The 19,604-nt window shown below is 36.5% G+C and overlaps 1 protein-coding gene across 5 annotated transcripts in view; it reads right to left on the bottom strand.

The window, feature by feature from the left end:
* The window catches only part of Znf569 (zinc finger protein 569), a 29,480-nt gene extending 12,290 nt beyond the window's left edge, over positions 1-17,190 (bottom strand). Inside the window, exons 1-3 of one of the 5 annotated variants that reach the window (XM_087191227.1) lie at positions 16,729-17,184; positions 14,867-15,027; positions 565-622 (exon numbers count right to left, since the gene is read on the bottom strand). In XM_087191227.1, coding sequence (XP_087047353.1) covers positions 565-579 — 15 coding nt within the window. In that variant the 5' untranslated portion in view covers positions 580-622; positions 14,867-15,027; positions 16,729-17,184. The other 4 variants (XM_021239445.2, XM_013077395.3, XM_087191229.1 and 1 more) reach the window with 4 other exon arrangements.
* Positions 17,191-19,604: the final 2,414 nt, after the last annotated feature.

The raw sequence follows: 19,604 nt of genomic DNA, 5'->3' as shown, positions 1-19,604 counted from the left end.
TCACTATGGAGCCCAGGCTGGCCTTGAACTCATGCGAATCCTCTTGCCTCAGCTTCCTGAGTGCAAGGATTAGAAATGAGACTTTTAAAAGAAAAATTTCTTAAATACAATGTGATATGAATACAAAAAGCTAATGTGCCCTTCCTATTTCAAAATTAAAATGTCCAAAAGAATATGTTCTTTTGCCTTCTTTCTAATATGAAACTATTTTGACTCATATTCTTTGTTTTATCTTAATCAAAACACATTAACAATAACAGCAGCAAAAGCCAGTTTATCAACTACAAGAAATCACACTGTAATGTTTTCACTGACCTAAGTGTCAATGAAAATTAAGTAATGAATTTCTGCTCTGATTTACTTATAGAAATGAAATTCAAATTTGAAGCCCACCTTTAATCCCTCTAAATGAACACATTTTGTAAAATAACCACATTTTAACTCTATTTCCTCTGAAATATGCTTTTTATATATATAGCCCTTTCCAATTCACTGTGTGAACTAGTACAGTCCCCTTAATTTGCACTGTAGAATAAGAGAACAAAGACACAATTTAGTATTTACCTGGGATTCAGTCATTTCTTCTTCTTTCTAGGAAGGGCTAAAGTCTGAGGAGACAGACCTGAGAAACAGTAAAAAGTCATTATAACAGGCTTGTCTTGTGGTTTCAGAAAATTTCACCTACAAGATAAAGGTGACCTATAGCAGAGAGATACTAGTAAGTATAAGGATAATTAACTAGTACGATCATGGGGAGCTTAGGCATAAGGTAGATCGGTACAGGTCTACACATGTGGGAGATATGCCAGGAACTTATCAATAGCTCTATGTCAGAGAATATATAGCTTCATGAAAGCAGATTCCTAAGAGAATTATAAAACTGACAAATGCTACCTTATTTTTAGTGTTTCAGGACAGTTAAGAAAGAAGTGGGAATTTAATTTAAAAACTTGAAATAATTATATTTCAAGGAAAGAATGAAAAGTATTGTTAATACTGTGTTATCAGGAGTTCTGATGGTAGTTGGGCAAGGTGACAAACACCTGTAATCCCAGCACTTGGGAGCTTGAGGCAGGAGGATTGCTGCAAGTTCGAGACCAGCCTGTGCTACATAGTGAGGTCAAGGCCAGCCTGAACTACACAGTGAGACTGTGTCTCAAAAAACAAAAAAACAAAAAAACAAAACCCAGAAAAACCAGTTCTGATGGTAAGAGGGTTAAATCCTTTTCTTTTTATGTCAGGGTGGTTGTAACTTGAGGGTCCACTGTATTTTTGTTTTTAACCTTACAGGATCAAGTTAAAACACTGTTTCACAGGCCGCATCTACTGCTAGAATGAGGACTTCTCTTAACAATCAGATTGTCAACATTCTAGAAAATGCTGACATCACTATAGAGGGACACACAGTTACTGTGAGGGGCCCCAAAAGAATTCAGGGGAGGGACTTCGACCAGACATCAATGTAGAAATCTACTTAGGAAAAAAGAGGATCCAGTCTGTCAAATGGAGTGTGGGGTGAGAAACAAAAAGAACTGGCTATGGTTTTCAGTATCTGTACTCATGTACAGAACATGTTCAAGGTTGTGATACTGGGCTTCTTTTACAAGATGAGGTCTAGGTATGTACATTTCACCAACAAGAGTTATTCAGAAGGGTGGAGTCTCTTGTTGAAATCCAAAATTTCTTGAATGAAGAATATACTCAATAAGGCTTGGTTGAGGCCAGGAATTATGTATTCAGTATCTGGAGTCCATAAAGGTGAGTTAATTATTGAAGGAAATAATAATGTATTTAAATCAAATTGCTACTTCCATTTAGAAAACCAAAACTGTTAAAAACAAGTATATCAGAAATTTTTTGGAGAGTATGGCCCCGATAAAGGAACAATAACTGTCTAGCTACAGCAATAAGATAAGGACTATTTCTAAAACCTTTTGAAATAGGTTAGACATGCAGGTAAAAAGCCTTATAGTGGGCTGGAGATTTAGCTCAGTGGTTCTGCCGCCTGCCTCGCATGCACAAGGACCCAAGTTCGATCCCCGGTACCAAAAAGCAAACAAACAAACAAAAAAGCCTTATACTGGAAAAAAAAACTAGTTAACAAATTACTGAGGCTGGTTCATTTCCTCTCCACCACCTTCAATAAGGTTATGTCATACATTTGTTAATTTGTCATATTATTCCATTTGAGAATTCCATCCACCTGTAGTATGGTTGAATTCTTTAAAATTTGCATGCAGCAAAATTCAATCTTTGTTTTGTATAGTTTTAAGCTTCTGACAAGTTAAATGTCATGTATCCACCACCATGGTACCATACATAATAGTTCTATTAGCCCTAAATTTCTAAGGTGCTTCTCCTTTGTCATCATGCTTCCCTCATACCCAATCCTTGGCAGCCACTGACAAGTTTTTTGTCCTTTTCCAGGCTGTCATTTGAGTGGAATCATACAATATGTAGGTTTTGGTTCTGGATTCATTCATGTAACAAAATACATTTAAAATTTATCCATGTTTTTGTATGAATCAGTAGTTCATACCTTTTAATCACTGAGGTACCACACTTTATCCATTTATCTGTTGAAAGACATTTGATTGTCCTTCTTAAATAAAGCTGCTAAGAACATTTCTTAACCAATCTATGTGTGAACATGTCTTTGATTTACTTGGGCAAATACTCAGAAGTGGGATGGCTGGGTAACATAGTACATTATTTAAGAAACCACCAAATTGTCTTCCAAAGTTGCTGTGCCATTTTATATTCTTACAGGAAGGTATGAGAGTTACTGTTGCTCTGCATCATCAACAGAATGTGATATTGTCAGTACAGTAATCAGAATTCTAAAATGTGTTCCCAAAATTCTATTCCTCTGGTAATTAAAACAAATGCTAATGTATATACTGCTGTAAAAAAGACTTTACAGGTGTAATTAACATTGTGAGCCTTAAAAGAGGGAGAGTAGCATGGCAGCACACATCTATAATACCAGCACTCTGGGAGGCTGAGGCAGGAAGATTACAAGTTTAAACCCAGCCTTGGCAAGACCTTGTCTCAAAATAAAATTTTCAAAAAACTTTAAAGGGGAAATTGGGGATGTAGCTCAGTATGAGGCCCCGAGTTCGATCCCCTAGTGCTGAAATAAAAGGAAAGAGGATAAGTATCCTGGATAACCCAGGGGGGCCCAATCTAATCACATAATTCATTGAAACAGAGGCCCTTTCTTGGCTGAAGTCAGAGATGTGGCATAAGGGAAAATCTGAGTGTTTTGAAACATGAAAAAGACTCAACCTACCAATGTTGGCTTTGAGGATGACAACAAGCCAATGAATACAAGTGGTATCTAGATGCTGAAAATGATCCCAGGCTCACAGCTAGCCAAAAAAGCTAGACCTCCATATTACAGCCAAATTGAAATGAAATCTCTATCAACTGGATTAAACCCAGAGATTCCAGAGAGGAACACAACCCTGCCAACACCTTGACTGCACCCCTGTGAAAATTCAGTGAACCAGCAAAGTCATGCTGTACCTAGCCTTCTGACCCACCAAAACTGTGAGATAACTGTTTTAAGCTGCTACATTTATGGTAATTATTTTTGTACAGCAGCAATAAAAACCTGTTTTCATTTCTCTTAGATGTAATGATGTTGAGCATATTTTCATATGCTTATCTGAAGTGTCTCTTTTAAAAATTAGGTTGCCTTTGTGGATTGGCCATTCTTTTTGTTTTGTTTTGTTTTGTAATCAGAGATTGAACTCAGGACCTTGCACTTTCGAGGCACGCGGTGGAACCACTGAGCTAAATCCCTGCCCCCTGGGCATTCTTAATGTACTATATTCCGAATACTGGATATGTAAATTGTGAATATTTTCTCTTCATTTATGGTTTCTCTTCTCATTCCCAACAGTCTTTTTACAGAGGGAAAGTTTTTCATTTTGGCAAAGTCAAATATACCAATATTTTAATTTTATGAATCATGTTCTTTGTCATAAAAGATCATCCATATGTTCTGCCATGTTTTGTTCTAGAAGTTTTGTAGTTTTACATTTATGTCTATGTTCCATTTTGAGTGGATCCATTTTGAGTGTTCCATTTTGTAAAGCTGTGATGTGTGCACTGAGGTTCATAGTTTATGCATATGAATATCAAATTATTCAACAACACTTGTAAAAAACATTATCCTTTATCCACTGAATTACCTTTCAGTTTCATTTGATTTTTTTCATTGAAGCAAGATCTTTATGCAGCTGTAATCTGTAAGACATTTTATAATCCTCCAGCACAGAAAAGAGGATAAGGTATAAACTGACAATCCTGTGTTCATGACCTTAACCCAAAAATATGTACAACTAATATCAAAGGACAGATTTTAAACAGTGACATTTTTGAAATTGTCACCTTGAATAACAAAAAATGAGCAAGCCTCCCCACAGCATCGCAGTATAACATGTAATTAAAATGGCATCATCTTCTACACCAGGTCCAGTATTACTTCTATAGCCCACATATCTACTCTAGAAATGTGGAAAGAAGAGTCAGACTCATGTCTTGAGATGTCTGATGTTTGTAATATTCCCTTGAGAGGCTACAGATGCTGCTGGTTCTGGGGGCTTATTTTGACTGAAAGCCCCAGAAATCCTCTGGTGATTTATGAGACCATTCACTTGGGGAAACCATGCTCTTTTGGGTGTCCAAAATAACTCAGCAAAATTTTCCATTTTAATTGCTGACCATGTTAACTTCTGGTCTGTTATAAAGCCCTGTACTGATAAAGATAAATGTGGAGAGGAAGCCACGTTTCCATCCTGCTGGCTCACAGACTAAGTTAGGTTTTTTTTTATTTTTTCTAGTCCAGCCAAGAATTTGTCAGTTATTTTTCAAAATACTGTTAGTTTCATTGATTCTTTTCTATTATTTTTCTATTTCATTTATTTCTGCCCTCACACTTATTATTTCCTCTCTTCTAAATTTGGGCTTAAATTTCCATTTCTAGTTCCTTCAGATGGAGCATTAGGTTTTATATTTAAGATCTTTAAAATTTTTTTTTCCTTTTTTAATGTAGAGGTTTATTAAAGTAATTTGCTGTATCACATAAGTTTTAGTATATTGTAATTCTGGTTTTGTCTCAAAGTATTTTCTAATTTTCTGTCTGATTTCTTCTTTGACCTGACAGTTGTTCAAGACTATGTTAATTTCAATATATTTGTGAGTTTTCCAGTTTTCCTTCTAATAACTGATTTCTAGTTTCATTCCATTGCGGTTAGAAAAGATTGGTATGATTTCAATATTCCTAAATTTGTGAAGACTTGTGACATAATGTGAAGTATCCTGGAGAAAGATCTTTGTGCACTGAAGAAGAGTGTGTATTCTTTTGCTGTTGAATACAAAACTCTCTGTATATTTGGTCCAGTTGGTCTACAAATTAATCAAGTTATATTTCCTTAGTGATCTTCTGTCTGGATGTTCTGCTCATTATTTAAAGTGGAGCATTAGTCTCCTACTATATTATACTACTGTATAATTCTCCCTTGAGCTCTACATTTCCTTAGTATATTAATCTGGTATTGAATATACATCATTACGTCTTCCTCATAGATTGATCCTTTTATCATAAAACGTTCTTAGTTCTATGAGACAGTTTATAACTTAAAGTTTATTTTGTATGTCTGATACAATTACAGTCTACTTGCTTTCTTTGGATTATAATTTGCATGGATTATCTTTTTTTTCTATCCCTTTACTTTCAGCATATGTATGTCCTTAAATCTATAGCGAGCTGCTGCTGCTGCTTCTTCCTCCTCCTCCTTCTCCTTCCTCTCTTCTTCTCCTTCTCCTTCTTCTGTTTGAGACAGTCTTGCTGTGCTCACTTCAGCAGCACGTACACTAAAATTGGAATAATACAGAGACAGAGTCTTGCTATGTACTTCAAGCTGGCCTTGAACTCACTATGTAGCCCAAGCTGGCCTCAAACTCATGGCAATCCTCCTGCCTCAGCCTCCCAACTACTGGAATTACAGGTGTGTGCCACCATATCTGGCTACAAGTTTCTTCTTGGTTCTTCTTTAGCACAGTGGGGTAACTATTGAGCAAAACAACCTATGATATATTTCAAAATAACTAAGAGTACAAAATTCCCATAACATAAAAATGAGTAATGATTGAGATGAAAATGTTTATTACCCTGATTTGACTAATACATATTACACATGTATTGAATCACCCTAATGTACCCCATAAAGATGAACAAATTCAAACCAAGTAAAGTAAAATGAGTTTCATGTAGTCACTATATAGTTGAATCTTATTTTATATTCATTCAGCCAGTCTATATCCCTTGGTCAGGGAGTTTAGCTCATTTATATTTAGTATAATTATTGCTAGGGAAGGATCTACCATTACTATTTTGTTAGTTGTTTTCTAGTAGCCCCATTCCTTCATCTTTTCCTTTCCTACTGCCTTGTGTTTTGATTTTTCTTTTTTTTGCATTTTTATGCTTTGACCTTTTTTTGGGGGTATAACTTTAGTATTTCTTGTATAAGTGGTACCTTGGGGTTTACATAAAATAGTTTACAGGTATAAATGTCTATTTTCAGCAGTTAATAACTTAAGTTCAATAACATGCAAAAACTCTATGTTTAACTTCCCCACACTTTGTTACTGATGTTTAATTCACATTCATTCACATGATGTATCCTTTAATATACATGGTATGATCAAGATATCTGTTAAATTAAAATTTTAAAAAATTATTACAATAAAAGACACATTGCCCTTAATACCCCCAAAATACTCCCTCACTTTGTTTTTTTAAATTTTTTCCCCCCTCTCACTTTGAACACACTTATCCTACCATTCTTGCCACTTTCAAGCAGTTCTGGAAGTCCTATTCTGTGGCTTTATGAGGTATGATCAAAAACATGGTGAATGCTGCTGTGGAATGCCATCCAAGAGTAAGGCAAACCTATCCCATTCCATTCTGGCTTCCAGTTTCTGTAGGAAAATCCTTTGATAATACAGAAGTTCCCTTGTATGAAACACCTTGCTTTTCTTTTGATTCTTACAAAATTCTGTCTTTGATATATCACAATTTGGGTTTTTTTTGGTACCGGGGATCAAACTCGGATCCTGGCACTTGCAAGCAGGTGGCGGAACCACTGAGCTACATCCCTGGCCCTATCACAATTTATTTTAATGTGTCTTGATAAGGATTTTTAAGTATCCTCATTTTGTGTCCTTTGAGCTTCTTGAATCTGGATGTCTATTTCCCTGTCCTGATTTATGAAATTTTCAGTCATTTTTTTAAATAAGCTTTCTGGTTCTTTCTCTTTCTTCTCCATATATATTTGTTCAATAGTATTGCATAACACATTTATGCCTTCCTCATTCTTTTTAACTTATTAAGAAAACACTTTATATTCTATACTTACATTACGACTTAATACATACATGTACATATGGTTGTAAGAGAAAAAAGCAAACTTTCATGAAACAAATGCCAGAATGTGAAGTATTCTAATATTCTCAACTCTAGTCTAGAGTAATGGGAAGAAGGGCTATTTTCATTCTTAATCTTCAAAGACTATTACTGAAAAAGTTTAAAAAAAAACATTTTCTTTCTTTTTCTTTAACAGGACTTAAAACAATTTCCTTTTCACTGAAAATTAGAACACAACTCCACAAATTAGGAAGTAGGTGGTATTCCTATCTTCCTAAATAAAGCTGAGTTGTAGGGTCTGGAAAAGGTAAGGGAGAGAGAGAGATCATTAGCTCACAACCAAGACATGAGGTTGAAATGAGTGATACCAAAAGAGAGCTAACAGCTCAGAGGAAAGTACGTACATGCTTATATATCTATGTATGTTTATTTCAAAGAAAATCTCTAGTTTAAATAGAAATAGACCTTTCCAGAACAAAGTCAACAATGAAAACTGCTCATAAGCTTTTCTTTGTTCTTAAGGACTTTTAGAACCCTCAAAATCTCTCCACTCATCTTTGTTAAACAATAAGTAACACAGCTCTCCATTATCAAAACTTTTTATAGATGGGAGGTTGAAAATGAGTGGTAAGCTTCCTAAAACAGTTTGTCTCCAGGCTTCCTTTCTTCTAAATATTCTCACATAGACATGTTCCTCATATTTTCCCCAAAATTTGTATTTATTTTTTAAAACTCAAACTACAACCAGGCGTACACACCTATAATCTCAGTACTTGGGAGGCTGAGGATTGCCACAAGTTCAAGACAATACTGTATAGTGAACTATACAGTGAGTTATATAGTGGGCTATATAGAGTTCAAAGTCACCCTGACCTACATAGTGAGACCTTGTCTTAAAAAATAAAAGAAAAAAAACTACAAAAATATTGGATCAAGACAAATGATTCTTGTAAAACCCTTCACCTATTTTTAGCAGCTGCTTTCATTTTGTAATATTTATTCTCTTTTCTTCTCTAAAAGTACATATACAAACTTCACCCTTAACTCTTTTAGTTTGTACCTCTAAAAACTAAGAAATTCTCCTATATAAATGCAATGCCATTATCACACCCAAAATCCTGAATATTGGTACACTATTATGGCTTATATCTAGGTGTTCTCCCAAAGCTTCATGGGCTCATAGGTGGGGCTTTTCAGAGGTGGCTGAATCTAGGGTGTATGATTGTGGATTAAGGGTGTGATAACTAAATAGTCTACTTGGCTTAGTGTAGCTTTGGGTGTGGATAATGGGAAGGCCCACCCTGGGTGTGGGTGGCACCAGCCAAAACGCTTGTTCTCAGATGGGATAAAGGGGAAAGGAAGGCTTATTGTTTTGCTGCTTCACTGCTTTGCTACCTTCTGCCTGGCACGCCATGAACCATTTCTCCTCTGTGATGTCCCTCTGCCATGCCATCCTGCCTTGGAGCCAGCTGACTATGAAATGAAACCTCTACAAACTGTGAGCTGAAATTAAACCATTCCTCCTTTAACTGGATATTGTATCTCAGTGATAAGACATACAGCAAAAAAATCTAATATCATTATTCAAATTTCACTCATGATTTCAATAACATTATTTAAAGCCAATTCTTTGAAAATCCAGGACTTTGAGAATTCTATACTCACAAAATGCACTTAAGCAACACTCCCCTCCTTTCTTTCAATGATTCCTTTTATAATTAATTTTGTTTCTGAATGCCTTATTAACCTCGTTTTTCACCTTCTGAAACTAAACTCCAATCACAGATAACTACACACCTTTCTTAAAATACACATCAGGAGAAACCATCTCCTGATTTCTGATCAGCTCCATCTTTCCTTTGACCAATGCTTTCTTGTTATTAAAGAAGTCAAAAACTACTTGATCACTTGACTGGGAGATCCCACTATTGAATCTATTTATATTCCTATACCCCACCCCAGCAGCTGGCCAATCTATCTCCTTAGGACTGTGAACCACTAATAGTGTGGACTACTCATATAGTGTCATGTTTCATGGCCTAGCATGATAACTCACATACAAAAAGGTACTGTAATGTTTGTCAATGGATTTAAAATAACTGCTTAATATGTTGAGGGTGCTAATGAAAAATGGGAGGATATGGGCCGAGGGTGTAGCTCAGTGGCGCCACTGCCTGGCAAGCACAAGCTCCTGAGTTCAATCCCTGGTACAAAAAAAAAAAAAAAAAAAAAAAGAAAAAGAAAAATGGGAGGATAGGTAATGTAAGCAAAGAAATGGAAACTATAAGAAAAATCAATTATATGTTATCAGAAATTCACAGTGCTTCAAAGAGCTCATAGCAGATTCAATATATTCTACTGGTAAACTTTAAGATACGACAACAGGAAACTGCCAAACTGAAACACAAAAAAGAAAAATATACCTTATACCTTGATTTAGTATAATTGTCTTATGTGTTTTATGTTTTTGGCCTATTAGTCTGGTTGTTAATCTGTATATATGATAACCTTATAATGACTTATAAATAAATCTGATGCTAATGAAAAAAGGGAGAGTGGAGGAAGGGGAAAAAAAGAGATGTTATGTGCCTGTACCAATTCCCTACAATGAATGTAATCATTATATACTGCAAACATATACTAATAAAATTTTTAAAAAATTTTAAATGAAAAAAATGAAGGCCACTTCCCTGTCTCTCTTGCACAGACAGCCTGCCCTTGTGCTGTAGGGTATACTTCTTCTCCTACTTTTACTTGGCCCAAACTTGCTCTGCAGAGCCTGTTTTTTTTTTCCTACCTTTAATAAAACTTTGCTACTATTAAAAAAAGAATTAAAAACAGAACAGAGGAGAATATTCAAACTATGGGATACTATCAAAACATATAATGCACCTGTAGTTGGAATATCAAAAGGAGAGTGAGAATAGAGAATATATTAAGTTATACCCATGAATGTTACAAATCGATGACCAGCATCTAACCATAGTTCCAGGAAGCTCAAAGACACCAAGTGGAAAAAATACCCCCAAAAATCACATGCATATCATATTGAACCTAAAAACAAAGACATCCTTGAGGAAGTCAGAGAAAAATAATGTCATACCTATAAAACAACAAGGATAGGGCCGAGGCTTTAGCTCAATGGTTTCACCGCCTGCTAAGCAAGTGCAAGGACACAAGCTCGATCCCTGGTACCAAAAAAACCCCAACCCCCCCGCCCCCGAAACCAACAAGGACAAGAATTACAATAGTTCTGATCAGAAATCATAAATGCAAGAAGAGTGGGATGAAATATTTAAGTGTCAAACAAAAAAACCCTACCAACCTAGAAATTTCTATCTAGGGAAATTATCCTTTAAAATTGAAGAAGAAATAAAGACTTTCTCAAACAAACAAAACCTAAGAGAATTTATCAAGCAGACCAATGGTGCAAGAAACATTAAAAAGTTCTTCAGGTAGAAAGAAAATGACATAGGTCAAAACATTATATAAAGAAAGGATGTATTTGAATATTATTGTAGTTTTTTTCCCCTTGCATTGTTCTTCTTTGAGTGGTTTTAAGTTTTTGTATGTGTGTGTTTGATAATAAAGTTATTTAATAAAAAAAAGAAAGGAAGGTATCAGAAAAGGAATGATGAAGATAGAAGTAAAAGTCTTTTTTGGTTCTTTTATTCTTAATTGATCTAAAATAATATTCGCCTAAAGCAATAGTAATAAAATGTCTTGGCTGATTAACTACATGGATAAGTGAAATGAATGACAGAAATGGCACAAGGTGTGGGAGGGAGGAATTGAGAACATTCAGTTATAAGGGTCCTGCATTATATATGAAGCAACATAGCATTTTTGGAAAGTAAACTTAAATTAGTTAAAATCTAAAATATACAAAATTCTTGGATAACACTAAGAATTTTTTCAAAGAAGTATAAATGATACAATCAAATAGGCAATTAAATTGAATTATATAAAATCCACAATACACCTGACAAAGGAAGAGAAAAAAAAAAAGAGCAAATGGAACACTGAAAACAATTAGGAAGATGACAGCTATTAATCCAGTTACATAAAAAATTACAACCAGGCATAGTGGCATAAGCCTATAATCCCAATGCTCTGGGAAACTGAGTCAGGAGGATCACAATTTCAAGTCCAGCCTGGACTGCTCTACAAATTATCTAAAAAGTGGTGGTGGGGGGGGATTTAGCTCAGTGGTTTCACCGCCTGCTGCACAAGCACAAGGACCCGAGTTTGATCCCTGGTACCAAAAAATAAAAAAATTAAAAAAGGGGGGGTGTAGGGGCTAGAGGCAAAGCTCAGTGTAAAGACCCTGAATTCAATACCCAGTACAAAAAAAAAATTATGTTAACTATAAGTGATTTGAACACAAGTAAAGGGATTTTCAGAGAAAACAAGATCCAACTATGTCCACAAGAAATACACTTTAAACATAAACATTGAAATAAATTTTAAAAGGGATAGGAGCAACATAAGCAAAACAGGAAGAGTAAGGAATTCTGGGAGTCTATCCTTGGCTAGAAACAGGGAAATCTGTCAAAAGCTGTTGGACACAACATCACAAGAACTCTGAGAGACAGTCAAAGGTTATAGCCACACAAATGCTTCACCAGGGGAAAGATAACTTAAACACTCTAGGAGATATGTGGGCCATTTTACCTAACCTATTCACAATTCACAAAAGTTACTATCTAAGATGCTAAGAACAATGCAAACAAAAACTATGTAAGAATCTAGTCAAAAAGACTTACACATTTCATTAAAGTTCATAAAAGTAAACTAAATAAAAATATACTATCCCTAAAAATAGGAAAAGTCAGCATGCTAAAGATCCCTATTTTCCTAATATTATTAATAAAAGTAATGTAATTTCAATCATTATTTACTCAACTTAATCCAATCCTCAAATGTATTTAAGAAATCAAGAGGCTGGGGCAGGAGAATTGGTGAGAGTTGGAGACCAACTTGAACTACACAGGGAGACCCTGTCTCAAACCCCCCTCCAAAAATGTATTTAAGATGAAAGAACTAGAAAAAGTGAGATGAAAAAGAATATGGATAGTAAGCTAACATTTCAGAGATATATGGTTAAATTTAAAAATGGAAAGAAAAAAACCAAAAAGACTAACAAATTTGCAAAACAGGTACTCAAACCAGGTGTAGTGGTGTACACCCATAATCCTAGCACTTGGGAGGGTGAGGCAGGAGGACTGTCATGAGTTTGAGGCCAGCCTGAGCTACACAGTGAGTTCAAGGCCAATCTGAACTACATAGCAAAAAAACAAAACAAACAAGAAAAACAGGTATTCATAGGAGTAGAGAAAGAACAAGGTAGAAGAGACACAAATAAACACAAGATTTCTCTTTATTTTGTATACTGTATTTGTTTCATATATACTTTTAATATATGTTGTTCTGTATATTTAACTTTCTAACCATGTAAATATTTTACATAATTATAAAACACTTGAAATGATAAAACGAAAGCTACATCTACCAGGCAAAATAAATAAATTTAATCATGTACCAAGTTTATAGCTTAGAGAAAAATTAATTCTAGTTACTTTAAAGCACAATAATTGAGCTGTACTTCCCTAGAGGGATACATACAACAAAGAGATCTATAGAAAATACTAAATTTTTTCAGTTAAGAAAGTTATGAGTACTGATAATGATGTTGTGAAACTATCATACATATAATACATATATATATGTATTTATGGATTGATAGATAAGCAAATAAAAGGTACAAAAATAGAACCAAAGTTAAAACTCTGTAATTCTAAATTTTTAACAGCTGAAATAGCAGTATGAGCTCATGATGCCTATTTTATTAAGAATATATTTCCTGCTACATGAATGAACCTTGAAAATATGCCAAGTGAAGGAAGCCAGTCCAAAAAGGCTGTATGTTATTAAAATTTCATTTATATGAAACATCTAGAATAGCCAAATGTAGAGACAGAAAGCAGATTAGCAGTTGATTAGGCTGGGAATGAAGAGAATATGGGATTAATACTAAGGGGTACAATGTTTCATTTAGTAGGGACAAAAATGCTTTAAAATTATACCAGAGTGAAAATTCCACAAGTTTATGTACATATTTTATGTAAAAACTGAACTATATATCAGGTGTGGTGGCACACACCTGTAATCTCAGCACTCTGGGAGGATGAGGTGGGAGGATCAAGACTTCAACCTAGATTGGGCAATTTAGTGATTTAGCAAGACCCTGTCTCAAAAAAGAAATTAAAAATTTTAAAAGGGATAGGGATGAAGCTCAGTGCAAAGACTCTGGATTCAATTCCAAGTACCACCAAAAGAATTAATTTTATTCTTTAAATGGGTAAAATGTATGGCATATAAATTAGATCTTAATTAAGCTGTTAAAATTTTAAAAAATATTTCCTAGCTTTGTGCGCATGCGCGCGTGCACACACACACACACACACACACACACACACACACACACACACCCTCCTAGAAACAGTGCTAATAGTAATAGACACTATAATTGTGGTTTTAAAGAAGCATTTCCCACTGAAAGGAATCAGGACTCCATACAGAAACACTGATTTCATGGGTATGGAAGGAAATGTTTAAAATGATTCAGGAAATTCTGTCATAACAGGATAAAACTACTGGGGATGATTTAGAAGCCATCTTGAAGGGGTGGCCAAAGATGAGGAACTCAATCTTCAAAAAAGAAAATAACTGTAACAATTTTAGACACACAAAGTATGTTAAAATTGATGGGTATATAATGGTAATAAAATAATAACTCATTAAGAGATACTATGGAAATAATTCAATAGCCTAAAGCTCTATAAAGGAAAATAATTCATTTATTCTTCTTTTCCTGTTCAAACTGTATCTAACAAGGAATGACAATTCAACTATCACTATTTTGTAACCCTTCCTAAAACAATGGGCCTAGCTAAGAATCTTGTTTTCTAAAGCCAGTATGGTGGTAGGAAGGATTGTTCTATCTTAAAACATTAAAAACAAAGACAAAAATGTCCTTCTATCTCTCCACCTTACTTCCTCTAATGTCACAACCCAACAGTCCTTCCACCATATCAGGAACTTCTATCATCTCCCATTATCCTTCCCCCTCACTTTCTCTAATTGAGCCATTACAGCCTCTTTACTGTAACAGGCACGCTGCCTCCTCAAAATCTTTACAAATGTTGTTCCCTCAGCATGGAATAACCTTTCCTCAACTATATACATAACTGGCTCTTTTACTTTCACTGTATCTTTGTCACTACCTTTTTAAGACACTTCCCTAGCTACCTTACCTAAAACTATAACTCCTATCTGTAATTTCAAATATCCTCCCACTTTACTTTTTTATTAGTATTTTTCACCATTTAATGTATTTCATTTCATATATTACATATTTAATTTGCTTACCTTGTTTATTATCTGGCCCACAACAATGTAAGTACCATTATAGCAGGAGGGTTGTCTTTTGTTTACTGCTAAATCCCAAACATCTAGAATCATGCCTGTTAGACAGACAGCATTCAATAAATGGTGAGTCTATGAATGAATAGATCCTTAATACAAGAACTCTGGAAAAGAAATTTGAAAATAGAACACTACTTTAGAAAATATATAATTCATAAATGAGATTTTAAAAAATGCCTGACTTCAGTAGTAATCGATAATTGAAAATTAAGTTAATTTATAGTTATAAGGTTAACAAAATTACCATTATTTATGATGTCCATTGTTATCAAGGATGTATGGATAGAGGCAGTCATATACTATGCCAATAATACTGTAGATTACTGGATCTTTGCAATGGGAATAAGTAGATAAATTTAGGGAGTCTTTAATAGAGATATACTTTTTGACCCGTAGCCTTCTACTCTCTCCAAAACAGAAAAAATAGAAAAGTGCGTTTAATATGTACTAAAGAGTTCCTGATAAGCACACTGTTTATAATTGCAAGAAGTTGAAAAGATCTAAATTATACAAGAGGAATAGATGCATTAAAATGCGTAACATGAAAAACTAAAATGCTGGCATGAACTTGTAATTGTTTAAATGTAAAGGTATCAATCACGTATTGGTAAATGAGAAAGGTAGGTTACAGAACTGTATGCACAGTGTGACTGCAATTTGGAGGGGGGCGCACTGAGGATTGAACTCAGGACCACCACACTGACCTCCAACCTCAGCACTTATTTTGGGACTGGGTCTCCTAAAGTCGATAAATTGCTTAGGCTAGGCTGCAATTCACAACCCTCCTGCCTCCACCCAGTGTGCTGGGATTATAGGTGTGGTGACTACAGTTTTAAAATGTATATGTAACAAGTTAATAGGCTTTGTTACATATTATATATTTTATATATTGTTACATATACGTCATGTATTGTATATTGCATATGCTGTATGTTACATGTTGTATATATATGTAATACATACAATACCATATATATGTATGAATATATTCAGAAAGGAAAGGGTGAAAAGATGGACTGTAAATTTTGACAGTAGTTGCATGGTTGATAGGATTATGAGTGCTTTTTTTTTTTTTTTTGGTACCGGGGATTGAACTCGGGTCCTTGCGCTTTCGAGGCAGGCAGTGGAACCACTGAGCTAAATCCCTGGCCCATGAGTGCTTTTTGTTCTTTAAGCTTGTCTGTATTTAGCGATTTGAGGAGTGGAGTTTAGGACAAGAAGAATAAATTTCACGCGTACACAAAACACCTTGCTAATACACGAAAATAAACCTAAAAATAAATAAATGTTCAAGGGTTGGGGCAACTGTTTTACGTTAAAAACATATTTTCAAGTGCTATAAAGAAAGAAATGCAGTACTCGTTCAAACAGTCTCACGCATCTAACACGCAACCCTACCCTACCTTCCTTCCACGGAGTTTCTCATTCACTTAACGATTGCGCAGTCACACACATCTGCACCCTCGTTCATAATGAAATACAGAAGGGAAAGCGCGAATACCAGTCACCTCACGCCGGACTCTCAGTCCTTCACGAGCCACTCCCACGGCCTTCGGAAACCACCGCATAGACGTCGTCCGCCTCGGCGACGACCGCACTTCCACCCAGCACAAAGAGTCCCAAGGACTCACCACGGAGCCGAGGACACACGCCTCAACTCCACACCCGAACGCCGCCCAAGTGGGACAGCCCGAGCGGGCTTCGATAAGGCGCTGGTGGGGTCGGTGCTAGCTATGGCCGAGGGCAGCACAAGCGCCGATCCGTTAGATGCCCGACAACACTTCCCAGAGGACCCTGCGGCTCACCCGGGTGAAACTGGCCTTCCTCTGCGCGAGCTGTGAGGACGCCAACGGCGGCGGTTAAGGGCGCGCGCCTCTGCGCTGGAGAATCGCTCGCTGGTTTTGCTCGAGCTGCCTCGCTCAAGCTCCGCGCGCAGAACCTGGGAATGCGACTTGGTCCTGAGAAGAATCCGAGTATGTCGCCACTTTCTTCCTGGGAACTACGCTTCCCAGAATCCTTCGCGGCCCAAGACAATTTTCTGCAAAAGGCACTTCCTTATTACAATTAGCGGTGGCTTCAGCTTTTCTGAGATAGGGTGTCTGGTCCGTGAGGAAAGCACGACTTAGTCAAGTTAGTTCCCTCGGGTCGAGGTTCAACCCTGAACTATTTCGTTCGCGGTAAAGATGGGGGAACTAGTATACGCCAGAGGCTCAAGATCCAGGCAGCACTCATAAGAGGGAGGAGTATCGGGAGTGATGAGGCTGATAAATTAAAGCCCAGCCGGGACAATTTAGCAACCTAGCTAGGGCCTCCCTCAAAACAAAAAAGGCTCCAGATATAGCTTAGTGTGAAGGCCCATTAGTTCAATCACCAATATCACAAGAACGAAAAAAAATGTGGAGTGGGGGGATTGTTGTTATGTGAGTGTGTGTGTGTGTGTGTGTGTGTGTGTGTGTGTGATTTCTGCCATAGAATCTGAGATTTGGAATTTATAGAGTCAAAAAACAGGTCCAGTGACTTGAGAGTGTGTGGGTTTGTAACCATTTGTGTGGCCATGGTCACATTGTATGGACTTGACTCATTTTGACCCTGTAGTTTTGTCAGGGTATATTTTTGTCTGTTCTCTCTGGATCGCTTGATTGTGATTGTGACTATGACAATGTTACTGGACTGGTGACCTGGAATAGTGAGTATGCTTGATAGGCAAAGTAGTGTTGCCAGACCTCCTGGATTCTAAAGAGGCTTAGCCATTTACTAATGTGACTTCAAATTAGTTACTTTTCTGTGCCCTTTATCTTACTCCCTGAAGAAAGAGATAACTCCTTCAAAGGATTTGATGAACATTAAAAGAGTTAATTCGTAAAATGCTCAATTTCCAACAGTGTGATATTTCGAGTATAACAGTTTGTATCTGAGATGATTTTTTATTTCATTGATTCATTGATTGGTTTAGATACAGTCTTACTAAGTCGCTGAGTGGCACAGGCTGTCCTCCAAATTGTGATCCTCCTGCATCAGCCTCCCAGATATCCGTGTGCCATCACACCAGTCTTGAGGCAATTATCCACAGACCACACCAGAAATTTAGATCTCAGTTACCACTCAAAGTGGGCTTTGTGAAAAGAAAAGAAGTCCAAATAACATGAATTTTTCCATTTCCCTCAACCAAGATTTTCCACTGGGTCCCCTACATGAGTCAAATATACTTTAGTACCTCCACACCAGTGTTCCTCAGTAAGTTACTATGAACTTGGGGAAGACTTTAGCTCTATAATGCAGGGACCTTGACATTTTTCTTTCATAAGATACTAATCTCTGTCTCTCCCCCCACTCTTATCCTGGGGATTGAACCCAGTACCTTTGTGTTATCTGGTAGTTCCTTTAAAAATGGCTCTCCAATTAAATATATTTCAGGTTCTTCTTCCCTTCAACAAAGAATTGAATGAGACAAGCCAAAAACAGTGACAAAAGTGTATTTGAAAAGTGAGGTGGGCTGGTGATTTAGCTCAGTGGTTCTGGTACCAAAAAAAAAAAAAAGTGAGGGGTGAAGGAATAAGGGAGAAATTGGCTCTGTAGAGAAATTTGGGGCAAACAAAAGAGGAAAGAGAAAAGCAAAAATAAAAGTATACCTTGTGTCTTAATTACTTTTCTCATTGCTAAGACAAACTACCTGACACCCAAAGGTAAAAGAAGAAAGTTTCATTTTGGCTCACAGTTTGTAGAGGTTTCAGTCCATAATCATTTGGCTCCAAGGCAGAGTGGCATGGCAGAGGGGCATCACAGAGGAGACATAGTTCATGGCAACCAGCAAGCTACAAAAACAACCCCCTTTCTGTCCCTTATATTATATCCAAAGATTGGGTAGCACTTACACCCTTAATCCTAGCATCACACCATGGATCAATCCCAGCATCACATCTTTGATTCCAGCATCAAACACCCTAGATCCAGCCACCGCCAAAAAGCCCCACCTATGGAGATCCAGGGTGGGCCATCATGAAGAGTCTTGATAGTGGGGTCCTCGGGCATCTGTGTCCTTTACAGTTGTTCACATCTCATGGGAACCCACGAGAAGTATTACACAAGGTGTCCTTGGAATTATTTGGTGCTGTCCTGGAATCTTGTAATTAATAGGTCCTGCTTATTTCCTCAACCAGCTTTACCACACCCTACCTCCTATCTCATTTACGCTGAGGTACATCTCTTGCCTCTTTTTGTTTATTTTAGAGACAGGGTCTCAGTGAGTTTTTCACGTTGCCAAAACTGTGATCAAATGCATGATCCACCTGCCTCAGGCTTGATGTGGAGCAGACCACCTGCCTTGGTCTGTGACAGAGTTGCAACAAAGGTCTAGTATTTCAGGACTCCTGCTTCCTCCCTCAGTTCTACTTTTCTGCAAGAGGAATCACAGGAGGGAACAGAAAGATATTGCACATCTCAAAACTTTGTCTAAGGTGATAGTGATTCTTCTTTTTAAAATTAAATTAACAACAATTGACACCTGCTTGTTTTTCAGGACCTAACATTTCCTGTATTTTTGAAGTTTATGGAATACAGCGGTCCAGATAGGAGTCCTGTTGCTGTACCTCCAATACCCAATGTGTAGTGGGGACTATTCTTTTTTAACGTTAGTAGCATTCTTTCATCTTGTATAATGTAATTCTTGTAATACAACCTGATT

Source organism: Heterocephalus glaber, unplaced genomic scaffold, assembly GCF_053883595.1.
Source record: "Heterocephalus glaber isolate CG9 unplaced genomic scaffold, H.glaber_assembly_v1.0 deba00001561, whole genome shotgun sequence".
NCBI lineage: Eukaryota > Metazoa > Chordata > Mammalia > Rodentia > Bathyergidae > Heterocephalus > Heterocephalus glaber.
Note: the sequence above shows the minus strand (reverse complement) of the source record. Positions and strands in the feature narration are given on the sequence as shown.